This window comes from Cryptomeria japonica, chromosome 4, assembly GCF_030272615.1.
Source record: "Cryptomeria japonica chromosome 4, Sugi_1.0, whole genome shotgun sequence".
In the NCBI taxonomy this organism is placed as follows: domain Eukaryota; kingdom Viridiplantae; phylum Streptophyta; class Pinopsida; order Cupressales; family Cupressaceae; genus Cryptomeria; species Cryptomeria japonica.
In genome coordinates, this window is record NC_081408.1 from 144,920,420 (window position 1) to 144,944,631 (window position 24,212).

General features: G+C 36.4%; 1 protein-coding gene across 3 annotated transcripts in view; it reads right to left on the minus strand.

The window, feature by feature from the left end:
• LOC131074115 (DEAD-box ATP-dependent RNA helicase 50) overlaps window positions 1-24,212 on the minus strand; it is a 161,345-nt gene that overhangs the window by 116,606 nt on the left and 20,527 nt on the right. The window contains exons 2-3 of one of the 3 annotated variants that reach the window (XM_058010663.2): window positions 22,485-22,870; window positions 7,443-7,637 (exon numbers count right to left, since the gene is read on the minus strand). In XM_058010663.2, coding sequence (XP_057866646.1) covers window positions 7,443-7,637; window positions 22,485-22,870 — 581 coding nt within the window. Of the gene's footprint in view, window positions 1-7,442; window positions 7,638-22,484; window positions 22,878-24,212 lie in introns of all 3 variants that reach the window. The other 2 variants (XM_058010665.2, XM_058010664.2) reach the window with 2 other exon arrangements.

A 24,212-nucleotide genomic window follows, 5' to 3' on the forward strand; every position in this document is an offset into this window, starting at 1 on the left:
AAATAGGAAACCCTAATTCTCCTTTCCAAATAGCCTACGAGTCTCCGAAATAGGCCAATGGACCACTAAATGCACATCACTGAGAAGGGGACATTACATAATATCTCTAGGGCCATCAGTAGGATCCAAGGGTTCAATTGGATCAATAGTCTCTACTGGTTCAGTAGACTCCCTCTGAATCTCAGGAGTATGATCAATGTCCATGTCTCGAGGAGTCTCTTGATCTTCATCATCTATCTCCATGCATGAACCTTTAGATTTTCTAGATGAAACATCTTCTTCAGAGGTAACATCTTTCCTAACCTCTATATGCTTATGACCTAGAATGAAGATTATGTAGGCTTTAGAAGTTTCACTATAGCCCACAAATATCCCTTTCTTGCCAGAAGGATCCAGCTTAGTTCTTTTATCTTTAGGTACATGAACATACACAGCACAGCTCACAGCACAGCCAAAGATTCTCAAGTGATTGACTTCAGGCTTCACACTTATAAAGGCTTCTTCTGGAGTCATATTTTGCAGTATCGAATGAGGACTTCTATTCTGAACACATACTGTTGTCCTCGATGCTTTGGCCCAAAGAAATGTTTGAAGGTCTTGATCATGGATCATGGCTTTTGTAGCTTCAACAATGGATTTGTTCTTTCTTTCTGCAACCCCATTTTGTTGTGGGTTTTAAGGGACACAAAACTCCCTCTTCATTCTTGCCTCAATACAGAAATCACGAAATCTACTAGAGGTGTATTCACCTCCATTATTGGACCTTAAAACTTTAATTCTTTTCACAGACAATTTTTCTACTTGTGCCTTAAACTCTTTAAATCTACCTAGGACTTCATCAGATTCTTTAGTCCTAAAGAAATAAATCCAAGTTTTCCTAGAGAAATCATCTATGAAAATTACATAATACAAAAATCCACTTAGGGAAGCCATAGACATTGGACCACATAAATCAAAATGTGCAAGATCTAATATTTCTTTTGATCTACTTTCACTGCTATGAAATGGACTCTTAGTATTTTTACCCATACCACAACCTTTACAAGTACTGTCATGTACATGACTAAGTTTAGGAATACCTTTAAACATCTTTTCCAATGATGAGGAGTCCTGTAATGTAGATGACCAAGTCTTGTATGCCATAGTTCGCTAGAACTAGAAGAGTCATGTAGAAGAGCTTGAACTGGACGAATGGAAAGCATGTACAAACTCTCATGTCAATTCTCGATCACACGAGCAATCTTGATGTTGGAGTTCTTTGGCCATGCAAGAACTCTCCCTTCTGAAAATGCTACTTGATAACCTTTGTCCTCCAAGGCTGAAATAGATACAAGATTCCTCTTGATTCCTGGCACGAACAAGACATCACTTAGATGAAGGGGAATGCCAGATTCTAGATGGAGAGAAGTGGCACCAAAACCTTTCATAGAATAGCATACATCATCTCCAATGATCACTTGAAGATTAGTCTCTCTTTCCACCAAATCAGAAAGATGTTCTCGATAGCCTGTGATGTGACGAAAAGCTCCACTATCAATCAACCAGGTGTCACTATCCGTGGGAACATTACTTGATAAGTTGGATATGAAGAGGAATCCATTAGAATTGTCTCCAGCTTCCTTTTGAGTTGAGACTTCATTAATGTTTGCCACTTGTTGCTTTGGCCTTGTTAAACAATCTCTTGCATAGTGACCAAACTTGTCACATCTAAAGCACTGAATGTGGGAGAGATCTTTCTTCTTCTTCTTTGAATCAGGTGCAGAATCTAATCTTTGATCTCTATTCCTCTTGAAGTTGCAATTTCTCCAATCTATTCCTTTCTTCTTAGTAGATTGAGCGGCTAGAACATGAGTGTCTTCATTTTGAGAGCCTTTGCCATTTCCCCTTGCAACCAACCTAGATTCCTCTTGGATGCAATCAGCACGAAGACGATCAAACTTGGGCAACTTGGATCTCTCACTGATACTTTGAATAAATGGCTCCCAAGAATGAGGAAGGCCATTTAATGCCAACATGACAAGATCTTTATCCACAACTTGATCTCCAATGGCGCTTAGTTGATCCCTCAACTTTGAGATCTTCATGAAGAATGATATGACTGTTTCGCCTTTCGCCATCTTGACTTGATGAAGTTGTTGCCTCAATGCAAGAGCCCTACTTGTGTTGTTGATCTCATATAGACCTTCCAAGGTTTTGAACATATCTCTTGCAGTTGTCATCTTGGAATAGTGATTCTTCACGGAGTCAATCAAGATCTTCTTCGCTTTTATGGCATTCTTCTTGAATTGAAGTTTCTCCGATTGATCTTCTGGCTCACATAAATCTTTTGCTTCCACAAACTGAAGAAGATCATTTTCTTCAAGTGCAATAAGAACTCTAAACTTCCACGAAGTGAAGTTTGAAGCAACTTCAAGTCTATCTTCGACCTTGAGACCGTTCACCATTTTTCCGAGGCTTTGATATTGCTCCTTGAAGGTGAGAGATGAAGGAGAACTTTGCTGCTATAAGGAAATCTAATCACGATCTTCTCAAACCCGCTGTGGTACCATGTTATTTTATGATCAGATTTAGAACAATGCAGATATGAGACAATTCACACAAGTTTGCACAGCATATACCCTAGGAAAACCCTCCAACTTGACGGAGAAAAACCCAGCAATAAGTATCTTTATTTACATCTCAAATATAAGCAGCAAGATACCTTTTACAATTGGCCAAAATCAAGGCGTTACACAGATCACACAATGTAAGAATGAAGTTCACCCTTAGCACAAATCAATCTGCAATTTCAGAAATTCGACTCTATCACCAAGTCGATCTGCCTCTTCAATATATCAATCTGCAATTATAATAGATAGCGATCTGCACTTATAATGTCGATCTGCTCTGCTATTATTTGTACTGCTCTTGTATTTGATGGATCATATAGAATGAATGAGATTGTTCTTCATATATACATGTGCGTAGCACCCTTTCACAAAGGGTCGGCCCTCAATGAAAGAACACGTCTTAAGCAAGGAGGTGGCAGACTTAGTTTAGTCGGCCCTTAATAAACATTAATTAAATATTTTATATTTAGTACATATAAATCGCTCCTTCGTGGTAATGTATAAGGCCGATAGGCCACTTGTACATTTATATTCTCTATGTCAGCCTGAAGGAATCTGACCATAGCTACTGTAACATCAACACTTTTTGTCATCACCAAATCCAATGGCATCTTGCCTTTACTATTACTCTGAGGACATGAGTAATCTTTTATATAAAAAATGCTAAAAAGCAAAAAAGAGGATTGTTATTGCAAATTCAAAAAGTTGAATTTACTTTTTAGAAATTTTGACCACATATACTTTGTTTAAAACATTTTAATTGCCATCTCTTGGCCATCCCCAAAATTTAGGAACTTTTTTGCCATCCTCAAAACTGTGACCCCGCATCTCCCAATCCTGAAAACTTGGAGGAACACAATAAATAGCTCTTGTAGAATGTAATAGGTCAATCTGTTCTCCTAGAAGAAATTTTTGAAACCTGTCACTCATTTGAAATTTACAAATATCTAAAAGCATTGATATTGATTTTATTTTTGGAAGATGGCCATATGGTTGAGCATAACACCATAAACATTAGAAGGGTGTGTAACGGGATGGTAAATCAATCTTATGTGATGAATCACATACTTTTTAGAATCTCAATAAACTGTAAACAAATATTATTGAGAAATTGAATTCCAGCTGCTGATGAGAAAACAAAGGGTGAGGGGAACTAGCTTGGTATGGTCCATACCTGGTGTTTAAGGCTTCCTAGATGGTGGTTCTTATGTAGGGTCTTCCCAGTAAACTCAAAATTGCTAAAAGCAGATCTTCAGAGACTTATGCATGCAGTGCCATAAACAAGAGGATTAAGCTATACCAGTTGGGATTGAAAGTTGTTAAAACATTTTGGCCAAGCATTTGTCAATTGAACCACAATTATCCTATGTAGACCTACACACTGAGGGAAGCCATTTTTAGCAGTCCTTGGATTTGTTAGCAATGTGCATTGGTATGGTGCATTATTGACCAAACTGCTCTTCTTTAAATTCATTAGTGCCGTGTGACAAAAGCTCCACAAAAGGGTTTTGTTGTGTAGATTTTAAGCACTATTGAAATAAATTAGATGCAAGTTGGTACTGAGGAGCTGATTATATAATTTGATTGAGGAGATCAGAAATGCTTTCATCATCTTGCTAGGGTAAGAAAGGTATCCCCAATATCACCTCATTGTTTTAAGTGTGCTTTGTGTTCTCTATGTAATGTAAAACTCCAATTTTCGTAAGAAAAAAATAAGAAATTTACCTAGAACCATAAATTAAACTTTAAACCCTTCTTACAGCCAATTTGACAACAAGTATATGTTAATATTGTTAGTTTTATAGAACAGACTGATAACAATATGCAGAAATGAAACAATAAACATGCATAACACAGCAGTACCCTTGGAAAACCTCCCTCTTGGAGGTGAAAAACCCAACAACAAAGTCTAAACTTATATTAACTCAGAAATCAGTATGAGTATTACAACTTCACTTCAAACATGAAGTGATATGATCAGCAGAAAACCCAAATTAGGGCACACAGCAGAGTGAACAGCACATAGAACAGACTTATCTGATTGATTCTCAATCTGGTGTAGACAAAATGCTTGGTCTGAAGGTGATACACAGCATATAGAGCAAGTTTGCTGCCCTAGGAGCAGTTCGCTGGCCTTGAGGATGAATTCACCAGCCCTAGAGAAGTTCGCTGATCTTAATCTTGAAGTCGCTGCCCTAAATGAAGCCCTGAACAAATTCGCTGTTGTTTGGATGTACTATCCCCACTTTAGCAGTTGACCAAGTGCGTGTGCGTTAGCCTTGTTCTACATGGTCCCGAGGGCTAACGAAGGGTTTAAGGGGATCCTGGAGTGTTTTGGCCTAGTCATTTCCAGTTTGGGCCAAAACAAAGTTGATTTACTCAGTTTCAGGCATACTTACTATTTTTAGTAAGTCAGCAGGACACAGTGGAGGCCAGTTTTGGTGTTTGGATTTGATATTCCTCGGTGAGAGCTTTCCGACGAGCTATCACTCGCATTATTCGGAGTCCGATTGCTAATACATTTTACTGCCTAAAGTTTTATTAAAGTAACATTTAATTTAATTGTAAAATATTAAAGTGTTACTCTAATATTTATTTTATGGGGATGTGTACCCAAGGGAGACATAAGTGAATATTTTAATATATGTTTTATATTGCTCATCTTTTATCCCACATTGCCCATGAGAGTTGAGTCGACCTTTGGAAAAAGAATAAAAGAAAGTGTTTGTGGCTTCATTAGATATGTTGAATATGAGAAGAAATTGGTGCATGAGTTGCAGATCTGTTCTTGGCATCAGAGAACGTCTATCCTCTCTTGTGACATTCTAGACATCATTCCCCTGGGGTTTGGCCTTTGGAATCCATTGCTACCAGCTTCATTGTCAAGCAGTTTGGGCGCGTTTCTAGCTATAGGCAGATTGGATGTTTTGCTCATAACTTCTTCACCATTTGTCCGATGCTTATGCCACTTGAGGGGATGATATGTGAAGACATTGGACTGACTGAAGATAAAATATTACTGTAGCAGCAGTGAACTGTAGCAACTGCATACTGTAGCAGCCGTGTCACTGTAGCAACCACGTACTGTAGCAGAGTCACTGTAGCAGCTGCATACTGTAGCAGCTGCGTACTGTAGCATCTTGTTAGCAGCAGCCTAATGCTATGGCCCAGGCCATCACTCTTTGAGGTAAACAATATTCATGCCATTCTATTGCTGGAGTATTTAGTGAGTTGTTTCATTGCCAATATTGCACTTAATTTGAAAATCATTATAAATACAGTATGCTGGTTATTTTAGTTGTGTGTTTATGCTTTCATTTTCATATTCATGTTACATGCATAGATCCTTGTTAAAAGAGCACAAAAAAAAACAATACAACAAACCATTCCAGAGTCATAAGGGTTGTAACACAAAAACAGAGAAATTAAGGACTGCAAGCAAAGTGTTTGACGGAATTACTTTATAGCTGTGATTTCATTTAGAAGTGGATTTTGGGGTAACCATTACATTGGAAAGCAGATTTGCAGAGGTGACTTCGCTGATCATAAGCAGATGATTCGCTAACTGTGTGTTTAATGATTACAAATGACTTGGTTTATATATGTGGCAAGCTTTGCTAGTAAGCCTTGGGTCGGCCCTTCCAACTTGGCGCCAAAAATAGGATCAGCCCTATTTAATTTACAAGTTACATGTATAGGGCCAGACCTAATACATGAACAAGTTACATTAGGGCCCAAATGAAGCCACCCACTTAGGGCCAGATTGAATGATTAATACATTAAATTTTGCCAACCTTGTGGCTAAGGCCGACAGGCCACTTAGCCATAAAACGTGCTAGGTTGGCCCTAGAAGGATCCAACCTAGCTACACATCAACAAATATCCCATGGACTAACTCCCCCCATCATAAAGCAATATCTCAAGAATTGGCTTATATGACACTTTGCAGTGTCCTAAATGCTGATTTGCAATATTATAAATATGGATCTGCTTATGATAATTTGCTCAATGCCACAAGCTAACCTAGTTCAACTCGTATAACTTATATCAACTTCCAAACAGCAAAATGACCTTCAGCAAAGGAAGACATTAAGTAGTGCATACTTTTCCAGATACGTGCGTTTGAAAGCTGTCCAAAAGGAGGTTCTAAATGTCCCATGAAATTTATATAAAAAGGTGAATAAAAATAATGAATGAATGTGGTAGGCAGGGAACAAGGTACTACCTATAAACCTATTTTCTTGTAAGTGCTCAACATACATGACCTATTATTTTATTCCATTACTTTAAAATTCATCAAGTTACAGCTATTTTAGCATTTTTATGAGATGGCAACCATGATAGTATTAGCATGTCAAAGGCAAAACTAAATTTTCTTGTCCATTAGCTTGCACCAGATGCAAATTACACAATGAAGATGAAATTTTGTTTCATAAATAGTCTAAGAATCTAAACAAAACAAAATAAGAAATTAAAAGATGTTCAAAGCAAACTCAGGACAAATCATGTTCGTGAATTGAAAAAATTTACTTCACAAAAACCCAAAGAAGACAGACAGAAGAACCAAACACACATTACAAAGGTAATTTAGGAAAATTCACGAAAACAATTATCAAAATGAAAAGCATTAAAATAATGTGGACTTAAAACTATTCCCATGTGTACTAAACAAAATATGATACACATACCAAATATTCTCATGATAGTTTAGCACTATAATTGCTGATCCCTATTAGAACTTGCAAAATGGATGAGATTATTAACAGAAACAAGAGAGAAAATTATTTGAAGCCAACAGAAACAATGCAAACAAAAAATTACAAAATAACTAACCTGAGCAGCCAACTCAGCAGTTGGTACCAAGATCAGTGCACGTGGGCTCTTGGAAAATGACTTGCTTTTGCCTTTAAGTTCTTCCTCTCTTAGACGCTGTACCAGTGGTGCAAGATATGCTAGAGTCTTTCCTGAACCACTTTGTTCAGCAATTATGCAACTCTGTCCATCAAGGACATGTTTGTATGCCAATGCCTGAAAAACCAATAAGAAAAATGCTCAAGAACCAAATACATGTGCTCAAAAAAAAAAATGCCTGCCGACTCAAAGCAATTAGAAAAAATGTAAAGCTAAAATAATAAATATTGATACCAGCAAATTAGTTGCAATATGAAACACAAAACTCAGCTCAAGACTTTTTACCATGTAACTGACAAAGACTGTACAAGGAAAAAAAATAGCTCTTGAAAATTCTCAACCCTCTTTCATCCACTTGACTCTGCTTGAATAGCAAGACAAGTCTCCCTGAGATGAGACTAAGCATAGCGTTGCTGCTCTTGCAAGATCCCCCTAATTTCTACTGAAATCATTGAAACCCTTGATTTATGTTTTCTTTGCCCTGATTGCCCAAATTTTCTTTTGTATATCTTTCAGCATTCATCCCTTGTTTTGAACAATATGCTGGAGTCTCTGTATAGTATTCATGTTTCGTTGTATGGTTTGATTATGTTTCTATATTTTCTCCAGGCTGTGCTTTCACAGTGCTCTATATTCTCTTGTGGCTGTATCATTTTTATTCTCTTGAACTTCTTAAATCGATTCACATGATCATTATAATTCAAATTCATGAGCTTTCATGTTTGGCATCTGACCTATATTTGTATATACATGTCTCCTTATTACACTTTTGTCCACATGTTGCACCCAAGTTTACCTATATTGGTTTTTACACACATGCATGGTAAGAAGCATGTCCCTTTGTTGTTCATAAGCTCTATGTTTCACATCTTGAGGCCAATGTATTTCATTGACTATTTTTGGATTTTAAAATATCTAGTGAACTACATTCAATCGAGCCTCTCACATCCAAAATTATGTGTCTAGTGCAAAAATCTTCACACAAACTGGAGCATGTCATTTAAGCCCTCTCGATCAGAGGTTTGAAGTCTGAAATTCATCAATTTATTATTCTGAGGTATTGAGTTTTATATCACCAGTCTCACTGCTGCATCTTTGTGACCATTACCAATCCTTTGCATGTCCGTTAAAACCAATAAACTTGATTGCTTATCCATAGGGAAATCCCAAGCTTTGGCCAATTTAATGCAACTTCTCTTGCAGATTTAAGTACAGGAATTACCTGTGTTATGTTTAGTTGTCATTTCACCCACCATTGTGTATCTTCTCATGGGATGCCACGCAATATGGAAATCAGTCAAACTTAGCCACCCTTTTTTGCTTTTATCATTAATGCCTACGCACAATTAAAGCCCTTGCAAATTAAAAGAAACTTAAATGAAATGTAATTTAAAATTTAAAATTCCTGTTCGTCTAAAAAAATTAAACTACTGGGGAATAACTTTTGATTTGTTTGAAAGTGCAAATTATACTAAGTGGAGTGAGGATAATTTGGAGTTCATGGAAAATGACACACTGCGCAGTTGGATAGATGGAATTTAAATACAAAATGACCAAAGCTGCCCAAATTCTCCAGCATGGCTCAATGCATTAGCTTGTCTCAAATCTTGTGGATGATGTTCCGTTGTGATGTATTCACACATCGCCCCATCGCAAATGGGGACCCCCACTTTTTTTTAGCATAGTTGTCGTAGAATAGGTGTCTTAATTTAGTATAGTTTAAAGTTTGTGACTTTTAAAATCAAAAAGCCCAAAAAATCCAAAAAATTCAAACAGCACAAAAAAAAATTAAAAAATTTAAAAACACTAAAAAAATTTAAAAATTAAAAAATACAAAACAAATCAAAAAATGAAAATCATGAAAATTTGGCTAAGGCATGGAAAATAAGCAGTGCCTCTCAAGAGCACTGCTGCTTTTTAAGCAGTGCCTCTCGATGTCACTGCTGCTTTTAAGCAGTGCCTCGTTAATATCGTTACTATTTTCAAGCGTTGCCTTTAAATGGCATCACCTTATTTAAACATTGCTTTTCGAAAGCATTGCACTCTTCGTGCATTGCTCATCACTGCTCCTAGCAATGCAAAGTCGCTCAAAATGATGTAATATCCGTTTGCACAATGAGCAAGTGTAAGTTCAAGTTGATGAATGAAGGTGACAAGAGCACACAATGCAAATGCTTGAGCAACAATGGCTTGGAAAACTCCCACGATGCAAAGTGTAGTAGACATTCAATGATCACCTTGGAATCAATGAACAAGGCCCAAGGACGAGAACTTTTCATGAAAATCAAATAAAGAGGTTCGATATTGGTTTGCAAGTTGATAAACACCAATCATTTAATAAAGAACGATTTTGAGATATTCAATTGCACAATGAGGAACAAGTTTGATACATCTTTTGCAATCAACTAAGTGGTATTAAATGATTGAAGCGAACAAAGGAAGTAAAAGCATTAAGTTGATTAAATATGAGAGCCACGATTTTGAGATCACATATTTAATTAAGGTGGTGACTTCACCATGAGGGGCAATCATTTAATATAAGTCGCTTTGAAATCAATTGACCAAGGTGGCAACTCGATTTTAAGTAAAGCCATCAAGTGATACATAACAAAGCTTATATGATAAGCATTTAATCAATTGGATTTGGGCCAATTTCGAGATCAATGGAGTTGAATTTAATAAGGTGCCCACCTTTATCAACCAGTTACAAATGCAAGGGGTATAGTTTGATGTCCTCCTAACCGAGATTAAAGGCGATTGATTATTCAATGTATGTTGCAAGACATTTATAATGCATCCCAAGTACATTTAATGGAGGCAGCGATCAGACCTCATCAACTTCCAACAAGGCAATACGACTTTGCCCACGTCTGCAAATCGATAAGGGAGGCTACGATGTAACTCATTCAATGAAAATTGCCTAAGTATTGTGATGAAATACGAAGCCCCTGGAGTGATTATAAATTCCAGATCTATCATTTCATTTGATCAATCTGACATCAATATTGTCTTCTATAATCGATCCAATTACCAGCCAGTTGGTTTTAATCAAATTTCAGCAAGAAACAATGATTTGGGGGGGAATTCATAAGATGAAACGATTCTGATTTGTGTTTGATCAGCAATTATATTTTGCAAGTGATTTGGTTGTCAAATTATGTTTGAACTGATGCAATTTTCACCTATTGATATGTGAAGGATGCGGTTATGACATAAACAGCAAAGACTGATATCAAAATGGAAACTCTGATCATCACCATGGCAAATTAGCATGGGAGACTTCCACATGAATTTTGATCAATTATTATTATTCAGCCCAAGATTTGAATGGCATGCACATGGCGATGTTGGGGGGCAGCGATTTCATCGAAGCAGAAATTCGACTTCCACTTGCACCATCAGCGAATTTGACAGAGAGTTCTTTCATTAATAATCACGATTGTGATCATGATCAGACAATAGCAGTTCAAGTTCAATCATACACGACCATAATGAGTTCATCCTAAATGCGATTTTGATCAAGACTGGAATGAATACACCTATGGCACTAAACTTGTTCACAGCGATCATATTTTGATCAACTTATTACACTCGGCGATTCATATTTGCAAGGTAGAGACTTTGGCCGAATTCATTCTAATCAGCAATTTGTCCATTTTGGAGGGTGGCAAGCTAATCACCGTAAGTCACAGCGATCTATTGCACCATCGGATTGAAGTAATATTCAGTGATCTTAGGTTTGGGAGATTATTATTTTGAAAGACTTGACTGCACTTCCATATTCGATCACCAGCAACAACTACTCATGCAACATTGGGACTTTATATGATTTTGATAGACAAATCATTTCAAAGGGGTGATAATCATCTCAGGTCTGCGAGTTTTCACATTTTGGATCGTTATTTAGCAACTCTACTCAATCTTTATCAGGCGGCCATTCTAACCTGCTTGCTGATTCAGACAGCGACTTTGGATAATGAGATTTCATTGAGGGAAACGGTTTTAGCTCATGCAATATTGAGATCATTGTGAACACCGTAGTTGTAATTATGTTTCTCTAGTCTCAGGTCAACGCTTTTAATTGATCAAGGACAGCAACTAGGTGAAGAGTCTCATTCATCCAAAGGGCGATTCAATCTGATACAGGTCAAGGATCATCAAAACAACAAAAAAATACGTATATCAGATTATTTTGAGAAATTGCAGGTCTGGGATGGTTAATATATACGTTTTAAAATGACCATGACCTAATGTTACATACATTATATCTTGACTAATCATAAGGATTCTTTCCCTTTATTTTATTTTGATCATCTTATAGGCTTTGAAAGGACTATTATTTTATTAAGATAATTACATTGATCGGTTAAAAAATAATTTGGGACTACAAGATTTTATTGAGGTTTTATGCCTATATAATCAATTCCATACTTGCAAGTAAATTTCATTACATGATGCTAACTTAAACAAATCTCATAGGTGCACGCGAGCCGGATCACGACGAGCTCTCATCAAGAAGGGAGATAATGCATCACGTCACGTCTCAAGCTCAAACAAGGCATCCTAGACAATGGCACAATTTGTCTAAGGCAATGACATTGCATCGTCAAGTCGCGAGATCATGCAAGGAGAAATAGGTTTAATGCACTTCAAGGCACAAGGAGAATCATGTATAGGCAACGACAAGATCTACACCAAATGCAACATCAAGGCAAAAAATATGCGTCAGCATCATGCACTTAAGATGAAAATTTTCACAATCTTGAATTTCCTTTGGAAATCCAAGAATCATTGCCAGTATAGCCAAATGAAGGCTCGCAAATGCAGGTGATCAAGACGAGGCAAGTTTAAGAAGAGTTAATCAAAGTTAGAAGATCCACATGAGAGGATTCATCATCACATCAAGCGCTTGCACATGTTGAGTATCAAGAGATATGCCGCATTCAATTACACACTTGTGATGAGTTACAAGAACAAGCTAAGGTGGCCCCTAGTCATCATTACATCCAATCATATCATTTCACGAGAAGGCGTCTAGATCCAATGTACCTCGACTCATCTATCAAAAGGAGATAACTGCTACATGGGCACAAAGTTCGAAGTACCCACCCTTGTCACCTATTGGTTGAATTTTCTAAGAAGGACATGTGCCCCATCATCTATAATTGTATCATTGGTCAAGCATTTAATGCTTTGTAATGGGTTCAACGAACCCTAATTAGGGTTTCTATCTTGTAATATTGACCATTGATTTCAAATCAATTTGAGCCACTGAAATGTAATGAGAGCACTATAAAAGGCCTCACTTCTTCATTTGTAAGGTTAATAGATAGTTAGAGGATAGTTAGTAGTTCAAAAGCAGCTACCATTTTAGAGTAGAGTAGAAAGAGAAGGCAAAGATTGTTGCCACGACATTGTTGCAAAAAGCATGTAAACTTCATTGAAGATATGGTGCATTCAATGTGTTGATTCAACAATTTGCATGGTCTTTATACTTCTCAATTTGATTTCAAGTTAATTAGATGAATGAAAGAACTTTTGTGTGATCAATGGTGAACATTGTATATCCATACCACTAACACCTTATCGATAGTAAAGTGCCTTGTGTGGTCAACTGGAATCATTCAGCCTAAGCTTAACTTCAATTATTGCTTCTTCATTGATATGCATCAACTAGATGGTGTCTATGCTTGTGGTGATGATTTGAAAATCATAAAGCTACCCTTAGAAGATCACACTAGCCTTGTGAAGATGTTTGTTGCATGTCGAAGCAAAACTTAGTTAGAGTTTCATCAAAGATCATCCATTGCTCCAACATTCTTAGAGTTAGAATTAGATCTCTTTCAACCCTTATCCTTTTTCCTTTTTTTCAAATCAAGTGAAATCCAACGTTCCAGCATCATTCAAGCATTCAGGCATTCAACGTAAGTCCCCTCGCAGGTACATCAAATCACATCAATGCCATTGAAGCTATCCGACAAGTCAAGACCTGACATAAAAGAACCTTGAAGTCATCTCAAGTGATCCTTATGCGAATCTTCAGCATTTGAGGGTCTTTACTCAAGAGAGGATAGAATACTTAGTATTTTATTCTGTGTTTGATAGTGCATCAAAACACCATCAACAAGTTCAATATGAAGATATTATGCAAAATGGATCGATCGTAATAATTTAATTTTTTACTTGCTCTTCATAAAAGATGTTGGACTTTTCTCAGAAGGCGGCATATGTAATAAACAAGGAGATGATTTTGTTTAATGGATATAACTAGGTACATTCATAATGAGGCACATTAAAAGATATGTAGGTGCATTAAATGTAAAGTGCCCAACTAATCTCTGCGGTATTTTGTCAAATATTTGATGAAATGGCAAGTACCAAGAACTATGATATTCGAACAATTATGATCATTTTGCAAAGTGTTTGAGAGAATGTCCACAATGGAAGTGCTGGAAATGATGCTATTAATTTCACCAAACATAGAGCTTGCTATTGATTTTCCTTTGAATAAATGTTCTTTTCAATTTCAAACATATTGAGCCCTATGCAAGATATTAACTCACATATAAACACATATAGAACTGAAAACGATAATAAAATCTGACCTTCCAGTCCGGGAATAACTGCTGATAAAATCCAGAAGTATTTATTATTCAGAATGATGACCTTTAACCTGTATAGTTCTTAGCAATTATACTATTGTTGCAGACGTACTTCTTCCTCATATGTCCTCAAAACAGCCCAAGGACATCCTCTAACTGCTGAAACTTATTAATTGCTGATGTCAGTGGTGAAGAAGGTACCAAAATCCATTATTTATGACCGCATCTCACTTCAAAACTCGCGCACCACCTTGTATGATCTGCAGGGTGTATTTGACAGCAGAGATACGGGTCGACCAGCCTTGGTTTTCCCACAAATCACTTCTAACCTATCGCAACTCCAATCACCCCTTCTACAACTTGGTATGGCTGCCTTAGTGTCTAACCAGTGGTATAGCCAGGCCACAACATGGTACAGCTGGCATCGATAATAAAAAATACACTAAATTCTTGCCAAGTTCTAGACGCTCCAACACTATCGTAGTATATTGTGAATTGCAGGTAAATGAAACTCGAGAAGTTCTAATCCTTCAATCTACTGAAAATGATAGGGCTCTCCTTATTTCTTCAGATCAATAAGCACACCTGCAAATCCTGAATGAATCCATCACAAATTGGCTAGAAGGGTTTCTGTCCTCGAAACCAATCTCTGCCATGGGATTTTCATCCTAGGGCAGAAAACTTAACAATAGTTGAATCCCCACAACTGGAGTTTTACAAATAAAATGCCAAGAATGGCAAAAAGTTGAACAATAGCTCAATCTCCACAATTGGGGTTTTACAAATGAAATGCCAAGAATGAATTTTCTCATCTCCTCTTTTATACACATTTTGGAAATAAATAGATATTATTTCCCAAAACTTGTTATTTTCCCTCCAAGCTATAATTAAATTTCACATTTTTGGCCCCATAAACAAGTCCCTTTTTAATTAAACTGTCCACTTAACAACAATAATTAATTAAATATAAGTCTTCCAAATAAAATGACTTTGTTTAGACAACTTAATTTAATTAATTAATTATCTCCTATTCACAATCCAAATAGCCTATAGGGATTAAAATAGGCTAAGGGTCTTTGTCAATCGCTCATGCCTGCAAAGTGGACACAAATAGACATATAGAGACGCATCTAGACGAAGTTTCCTGATTGATAGATATAGACATAGATAAAGGTAGACGCGTTTAATGGATGGATTTACATATGGTTCAGGCGCACCATATCAAGAAGGATACAATTTCATTTAACAGATATGAGTGCTTTAATAAAGCAGATAGAGATAGATATAGATGCCTAAATAGAAACAGAAAGAAATAATCACCTATATGATATATAGATGCATTTAAAAGATATAGTTGCATATCATATCATGGAGAGATTCTTATTTAATAGAGAGATACGCCTAGACGTGGGAGCTTTAAATGAGATAGATATGGATACATTTGTTCATGAAAAAGAAGACATACTTAGATATGTGTATTAATGGAGAGATACACAGAGGTATGGGCATATAGATAGATGGATGGCTTGTTATATACGGATGACACATAGAGGGAAGAAAAAACATTATTATTATCCCTTCTATGCTGTACCAGCAACTTTGTAATTTTCGTAAATTTATATATGGAATCTGAATTTTAGCTTGTGTTCTTGGCAGTTTACTTGTAGCTGTGAAATGCTACAAACTGGTTTACAGCATATAGAACTGAATTTCATGAATATCTCCATAATTGCTGGTGCTTTATGCTTCATTCAGCACATGTACATGATGGGTGACTGCTAGAGTTGTTGTAACTGATCGATCCCTTCGAGATTACACCTTCTTGTGTGTAAATTGTGCAACAGCAGATTGAGCAGAGGCTGGTTTACAAGTTGTTTGTTCAATCCTACAGCACAAGTTCTCCTTCTGGGATAACACAGGGCTTTGTTTCCTCTTTCCCTTTTTATATTTGGTTTTTTCTTCACAATCAGTTAGAATAGATTTTAATCTTTTGTAGTTCAGTTGTATCTTTTAAATGAAATCAATAACTTGCTTGTAAATGTAAAGAGAAAATTTGACTTGGCAAGTTTATGTCTTGCTTCATGAAGACGAGAAAACAAATTAAATCTGGTTGATATGAATCCTTTCCATGTTTTAATGAAGGCATTTTAAATGTATTAAATAGCATTTGTACTCTTTCTATCTTATTTTTCTAGAGATAAAAACCCATAAATATTAGCTTGAAACTTGATCACTTTATTAGGAATCTAAATAGGCCTTCATTTAAACAGAACACATCTTGTCACTGAGATATGTAATAATACTGATACAAAGTGATCCTAAGACCTTTGGGAGGCTTTCAGACTCCTTTCAAAAGAGGAGTTTGTTCCTGACTCCTAAAGTTGGCATATGCAGTTTTGCAGTTCAACACATAGCCCATGAATGATAACTGGGAGAACATTTAAGCAGGACCATAAAAATAAAACTTACAGTATTTCCAAAATGTATGATAGAGATCATTTCACATAGGATAGATTCAACCTTCAACAATCTACAAATAATATGAGCCCAAGAATGATAGCTGGGAGAATATTTAAGCAGCCCCATAAAAATAAAACTTACAATATTTCCAACATGTATGATAGAGATCATTTCACATAGGGTAGATTCGACCTCAAACAATCTACAAATAATATGAGCCCAAGAATGATAGCTGGGAGAATATTTAAGCAGTTCAATAAAAATAAAACTTACAATATTTCCAACATGTATGATAGAGATCATTTCATAATCTACAAATAATATGACAGATTTTTATATAGTTTTTGCACTAGCAAAAGTAATCTCCACTGACTGCTTTATGTTCTGAGATAAATGAATTTCTTTAGGCTAGCCAAGAGAATATGAACCATAGAAATCACAAAATAAAATTGACTTTGCTGGGACAGGGATGGACATTAAAATGACACAAAGTCCTGTTGAGGTGTTTTGTATGACAGCGTCTAACACAAAATAAAGTTGCCTAACGGTCACTTCACTCTCTCTTGATCAAAGTGCGATTGCATGCTAAGATTGCAAGAAGTTCAAACAATCGACTCCAAGGTTCCTTTATGCTACGGACGTGACTCAGTTGACTGATGTGATTGCTAGTAATCCAAGGGGCCTTACGTTTGCATCATTCTTTCACTTCTTTGTTGTGGTTGGAACTCCATCATCAGATATGGCAATTATGCAATGTTGCTGCTTCGAATGGACTAAAATGAACTGAAAGTAAAAGGGAAAGGGTTTAGAAGGATCTAAATCTACTCCTAAGGGTAGTGATAACAATGAATAGTGCTTTGGTGGACAAATTCCAAATAAACCAAGCTCTGCTTCGCCAAGATCAACTACAACTCCGCAAGAACCAGTGCAATCTTTTGGGGATGCTAGAGGATTTTCAAATCGAGAAAGTACATTTGAATACCCAAAAACAGCGCAATCCAAACGACTATCCACAATCGAACTTAACATAAATTTAGGGGGCTCAGACTAACTTTACACTGCAACTTACAATTAGCAAGATGCAAAAAGTATGAACTATGGAAATTCATCAGATACCATTACATTCTCCATTGAAATCAAAGCACTTTACTACTTTTACTCTAAGTGAGGAAGGTGAAACCATGCAAGCTTTGAAAAAATAATTTAAGTGGACACCATCAGAGAACAATGTTTCACTATTATTATCTCAAAACTTATCGCAACAATTTCATACAAGGCTCCCTCCCTTTACAAATGAGGGGGGTTGCCCCTTTATATAGGCCTCAAGCCATGATAACATGCAAAACCCTAATTATGGTTTGCTCTAAAGATTCTCCACTCAAGATGCAAAAAGGTGGGAATCTCCAATTAATAACCCATCATGCCCATATACAATTAATTCCATCCCATTACAATTAATTACATTCCAGAAGTGCCCACTATGCAATGAATGTACCCTCATGCAAAAATCGCCCGTGATGCCATAAATGCACCATCATCTTCTGAATGCGACAACTGCATGCCGAAGGAATATGTCATAATGCCATAAATGTGACAGCTGCATGCAGAGAGATGCTTCATTAATTCAACATCCGTTGACTCGACTGCCACTTGGCGAGAAAATCTTGGAGAGAGAAAACTTCATGAGAGAAGAATTTGATCCATGAAGAATTTTTCTTTAAGTTTCTCGAACTCTCCTTGCTCTGGAGGAGATTTTCAACAATTCTCCACCATCTCCTATTTTTTAGGAATTTCCACAATTTTAGGGTTTTGGTCCGAGAGAGAGAGAATTCTCTCACGTATCCATATCTTCAAATATTTCTAAATTTGGAGGTAATTTGAGCCCTGAAAATGGATTTTTCAAATTTTTCCCTTGGGGGGAAATTTCTTATTCAATTCATCCCTGATTCCTTCCTTGCCTTGGAAATTTTATCTTCAATTCATCCTTGGGTGTGATTTCTTGTTGTGGAGAAATTCTCCTTTGGAATGGAATTTGTTCCTTACCATGAGGAAGGAAATTCTTCATGCCTTAGCCAATTTTCATGATTTCCAAGAACTATGTCCTGAAGGAAGAAATTTCAAACACTTAGTCAATTTTTCCTTTCTTATACTTTAAGTTATATTTCATATATATTGTCAGGATGTTTGAGAGTGGTTTCAGGTCCATAGGAATCATAATGCAAATTCTGGATTTTGGAAGATCTTTCAAGTTTTCAGACTTACTCAAATTTCGGGCCATTTTCGGATCAGGATGACATTGGTGGATTGATGTGAATTTCTAGACTTATATGATTTTGCATGCTTTCTTCTTATGGAATAGGAGTTCCATACTTGGCCATTTTTTTTTATCCAAGTTGTCTGCCTTCTGACTCTTCCGGATTTAGAAATGGTCTTCAAGAACGTTCAATCTTCAGCGTCTTCAGAGATATTCAGCTTTTAATGTTTTCCTATGAAGATCCTGCCAAAAATAGATTTTCCCAAATAGTAAGTGTTTCAAAATGTCAAGGTTTGGGCAAAATAGGTCAGAAAAGCACTTACTATAAATAGAAACTTACTAAAAATAGTAAGTTGATTTTTGGCAAATAATAGACCAATCTGGGACTCAATAAAATTCCTAAAAAATAGGAACTTTCTAAAAATAGAAAGTTGCTTCGTTTTGGCTCAAATTTTACTGGGAGTTTCCTTGAAGGGTCCTAATTCCAGTCGTATGTTCGGTTTCTTCAAAACCCTAACAAAAACCCCTAAAATCTAGGACAAAAGACATAAACCCAAAAAAAGACAAAACAGGCCCTAGACTTCACCAAACTCGCTCAAACGAAAAGCAAATTTAATCAATATGACCCCAAAACACTTGCAAAGTAGAGAGACTGACGAGACTACTGCGAAAAGACCCCAAAAACGCAAGCCAAAAGACCGGGAGGGCCTAAAAAGTAGGGGGTCCCCATTTGGAATGGGCTGATGTGTGAAAACAAGTCCCAAAGGCCATGTACAATCAAAAACAATTACGTAAATGGCTATGTCCCCGGGCCTAAATTCCACCCCCTCTCCCCCCCCCCCAGTCCCCAAAATTGACAAAATTCAAGGAAACATCCTGGAAACTTGGGGACGGCAATGATTCTCAAATGTGATGTCCCCTAATCATCCCAGGGACAGCCAGCCATCCCCCTTTTCCAAGCACATTTTAAAACAAAAGAAAAGACTCAAATGCTCTAAAAAAACATTTTTTAATTTTATTATAGGTCAGTAAAACTGGATTTTCACTAATATGACAGGTAATATGTGTGAATCACTTCCAAAAGCACTTAGAAATAATGAGCAGCAGCCTGGTAATAAATTTCACGAACACTCAGAACTCGTTAGTGCGTAAAAAAGTGGTTGCAGGTCTGCAATATTGGACTTTTCACTGATATGAAAGGTAAACAGGTCAGAATCATAGCCAAAAGCACTCAGAAATATGAATAACAGCTTGGTAATGAGTTTCACTAACACCCAAAACTTGGCAGTGCATAAAGAAGCAGTTGTAGGCCATGGTACTAATGGAATACTATCAAAATATCCTCCAACCAGAAAGAAACAACGAACTACATGCAAACAAGTGTCTGCATATTGACAATGAATTTTCAATTATGAATGCATATTGAGCATTGACAATGAATTCTGAATTATGAATGCATATTGAGTGACAATGAATTCTGAACACAAATGTCGCATATTAAGGTTCTGGAATGTACATATACATGCTTTATCCATGTTTTCATATGAATATAATGTATATATACATGCTTTATCTATGTTTCATATGTACATTTAAAATTTCCCTATATATTTAAAATTTTCCCTATATTTTATATAGCCATCCCCTTTGCCATCCCCCTGCCGTCCCAAAAATTGGTAAAAAAATTTGTCGTCCCCAAAACTTGTCCCGCCATCCCCGTCCCGAAAACTCAGGGTAAAATAGGTAAATGGGGTAAAATAAAAAATCCTTAACAAACTATATTTCCCAAGCATTCAAAGATGAGACGAAAAAAATGACTGTGCCTTTATAAACTCCAAGACCTCTAGCATGAGACTCTACTCTATCTGACTTGGAGCAGCATATTTTCTATAAACAAAATTAAACTCACACATCATCAATTCAAAGTTCAAACACAGTTCAAAAAAGTGGTCTCTGCAAGCATGGTGGCAAAAAATTCAAGGAGTCAAATTTTGTTGTGCTTGATCAAAAAGAGGAATCTAACTTGAAGAACATGCTTTTAGGGAAAGGCATGTTTTCAGAAGTGCCATGTTACAGATACCTAGTAGGTACTCATGTTCTTGAATCAGTGCAATTTCTGGTTTCATTCCACAGAGTTTTTGGGACAAGGACGGAAGGGGACGGTGGGACGTGATTCCTGTACAAGGGTACTTTTGGGCCATTTTTTAGGGGACGGCAAGGGACGGTTGTTAAATGAATAGGGGAATTTTTTAAAATATAGAGAAATTTCAAATATGCATATCATAACATTGATAAAGCATTCATCATAGACATTGTAGAAGCTTAATACATAGCAGTAGACTTGAAATTACATCTAAACTTGGATTATTTTATTTAAATTAATTAACATAAACATTTTGAAAGATGCACTTTATAACTATTTGATAAACAAGTCGTACACTACTATTTATTAAGTAAAAAGACAATATAATTATACAGCATTCAAAAATGGTGGGTGGTAGAAAGACACACCATTAGAATCTAAACCAGACCAAACCCAAACAAAAACTGCATTTTATTCTTGATCACCTCCCTGTCCAAACCAGCTGATAAAAGGAAAAGAATAGAAGATACACAGGTACATGCATACCAGAATTCAATTCAGAAACCAGAAATTGTTACACAAAGACTTATATTTTAAGTCTTTATATTTTAGCTGGTGATAGTGAGCTTCCATTCAAAATATCGAATTCAGCAGGCATATTAAAGATACAATCATGATCAAAGGCTAAACAATCAAAAAGATTACTTTACATCCTTGAAATCGACAGTCTCTATACATTCCCACTCATCTCTGTAGTGGCTAAACAACTTGAGCAGCTGGCTTGCCTTCTTTCTGGGTTTCTCAGAACAACCCAATTGAATGGCCACCAAAATCTTCTGAAATGGCCCAAGCAAGTCCCAGAAACGTTTCCATTTTTAACTGGGAATGAGGGACAGGTAGGGTATGGAAAAAGGCCGTTCCTGAGTTCCCGTACCGTTCCCAGTATGGGTATGGGGGTACCAGCCCTGGGGACGTGTCCCCATGGAACATAGGTAGCTTATGTGATCATGTACCATTTGTATGTTAGTGTTTATGAGGGGTTTGTCACCTATCTTATGGTGTTAAATTGGGTCTTATATGTATTATATGCATACAATATAACAATATATAAGAACAGTGTATTGAAGATTTCCATGTTCTGTCATTGCATATTGCTTGTTGGAGATTCTCTCTCTCAAAGAAGTTGCAAAAAATGGCCATCTCAAACCACTCAAGCTTTTGAATTGATAATCAAGTTGTCTTTTCGAATTATTGTTCTTGTGCACTTATGCATTAACATTTTGACTTTTAAAGGTCAAAATGAGATCATATCACATTCTCAACCAATATATTGAAAAACTCAAAATAGAAAAAGCCTTATCCATTGAATTCATGAATAAAACTATAGTGCTACAACTAAAACTCTTTTCAAATTTATAAATTTCTAGATGAAACAATAAATTCCAAGACCAAAACTTGACTTATAAATGTACACTAACAACCAGAAACAAAAACATCACTCATAATGCATGCTCCTAATAGGTAGATGACAATAACATCAAGAAAACAAGCAAATGAATACCAACCTGAATATGTGAAGGACGTAAAATGCCTTGGGTTTTCAGGGCCTGCAGCATATCCTCACTAGCACCAAGATCTTTGAAGGTTCTCAAGCTAAAAAAATCGTTAGCAGAACCAAACTTGGACCCTTCTTTTGATGCATTCAATGTTTTGGGTTTACCTTGAGGTGAATACTCAACAAATTTGCCCCACCTTCCATGGTTATTTTTAGTTTTTGAAATATCTTTGCAAGTGCTATCAATGTTGGTACCTTCTCTCCTTAACAAGGGTTTTATTTTGTTACTTGTGCTCTCCTCGAATTTCTTCCCCTCTCTGTAAATTTTTTGAGTTTCCAGATCACTTTTACTCGATCTGTGCATTTCATGCTTAGGTACTGTAGCATAAAGACCACCTGTAACCTTAGGCAAAGACACAAGAAAAAACATCAGGATGCTATGAAAGTCACTGAGGCAAGTCCAAGATATGAAAATTTTACCAAAGAAACCAGAACCCCTATGACCACTTTACACCTATATTCATTCTTTTCTTTATAGACACCACACTGATACTTAGGTAAGTAAGTATACGCTTCAGGATATAGCCATCAACATGAAATATGAAAACTGAATTTCATTAATGAGAAAATACAGAGTGTTTCTGTTAGCTCTAATGCTTATTTGCAGTTATAGTTATGAAGCAATCAAAATGTAGCATGCATCACACAATAATGTGATATTTTCAAGCCTATTTGAGTGTGATAAGACTATAATTGTTAACATATTAAATTGAAGCTATATACATCAGACATTTTTTCTGATAAAGACATAGTACTTATAAACAGGTAACTTGTTGGTTACTGAATTCCTCAAACAAGTGTGAAGCTTTCTGAGGATTATTACAAAGCACTATTATAAAAGTGCAAAGGAAATATTTACCAAAACGCAATGATTTAGAGAAATAGAACAGTGATTTAAGCAAGATAAACTTTACAGTTTCCTTTTGTCAGCTTGCTGTTACAAAAACAAACATAGATTGATTAACATACATAGCAATTAGAAATGACCAAGAGGAGGACCCTTAGCTTCACCCAATGTTTCTATTGATATCGTGATGGCACACTTTCTTATGTGAGGTTGAAGTGGGAAACGCCTATAGCCCCTTGCTTTTAACCCCTACTTGTGCATTGCATGGTTCCACAAGGATGCCAACTTCATTGAAGATAAAAACATTATGTCTTTTGGCCTTTTCCAGATATTTCTTTCTTGGTGGCCCCTCCATTGTTTTTGTGCACCTAGCCAAACAAGCGGCATTCTTTTTCCTTTTTACTCTTGCCTTCTTGTTACAACCTTTGACGGGCGCTATTTCCCTCTTTGGTGATTGCAGATCTGGTTCTTTCCACTCTTGGTGTTAGTCTCTTGATATTGTTTCTTCATTACCTCTTCCTGCTTTATGGCAAACTGATTCCCCTTTATTTTTGGTTGTTCCTACCTTGTGGTTGGCATGCTATTTTTAATCCTCTATACTTTTTCTTTTCCATGCTTCCCATCATTGATTCTTTTTTGGTCATTGATGGGAAGGTGCGCATCTCATTTTTATGGCTCCCTTTGATGTTGTTAACCTCTATCTTTCACTTCTCTTTGCTGCAGTTATGTGAGAGCCTGTTTTTCACAATGGACTCCCTATGAATCATTTTGCCCTTCATTCGTTGTTGTTGGCTGTCTTTTTTAATGTTTGGCAAAAGATGTTAGAATCTT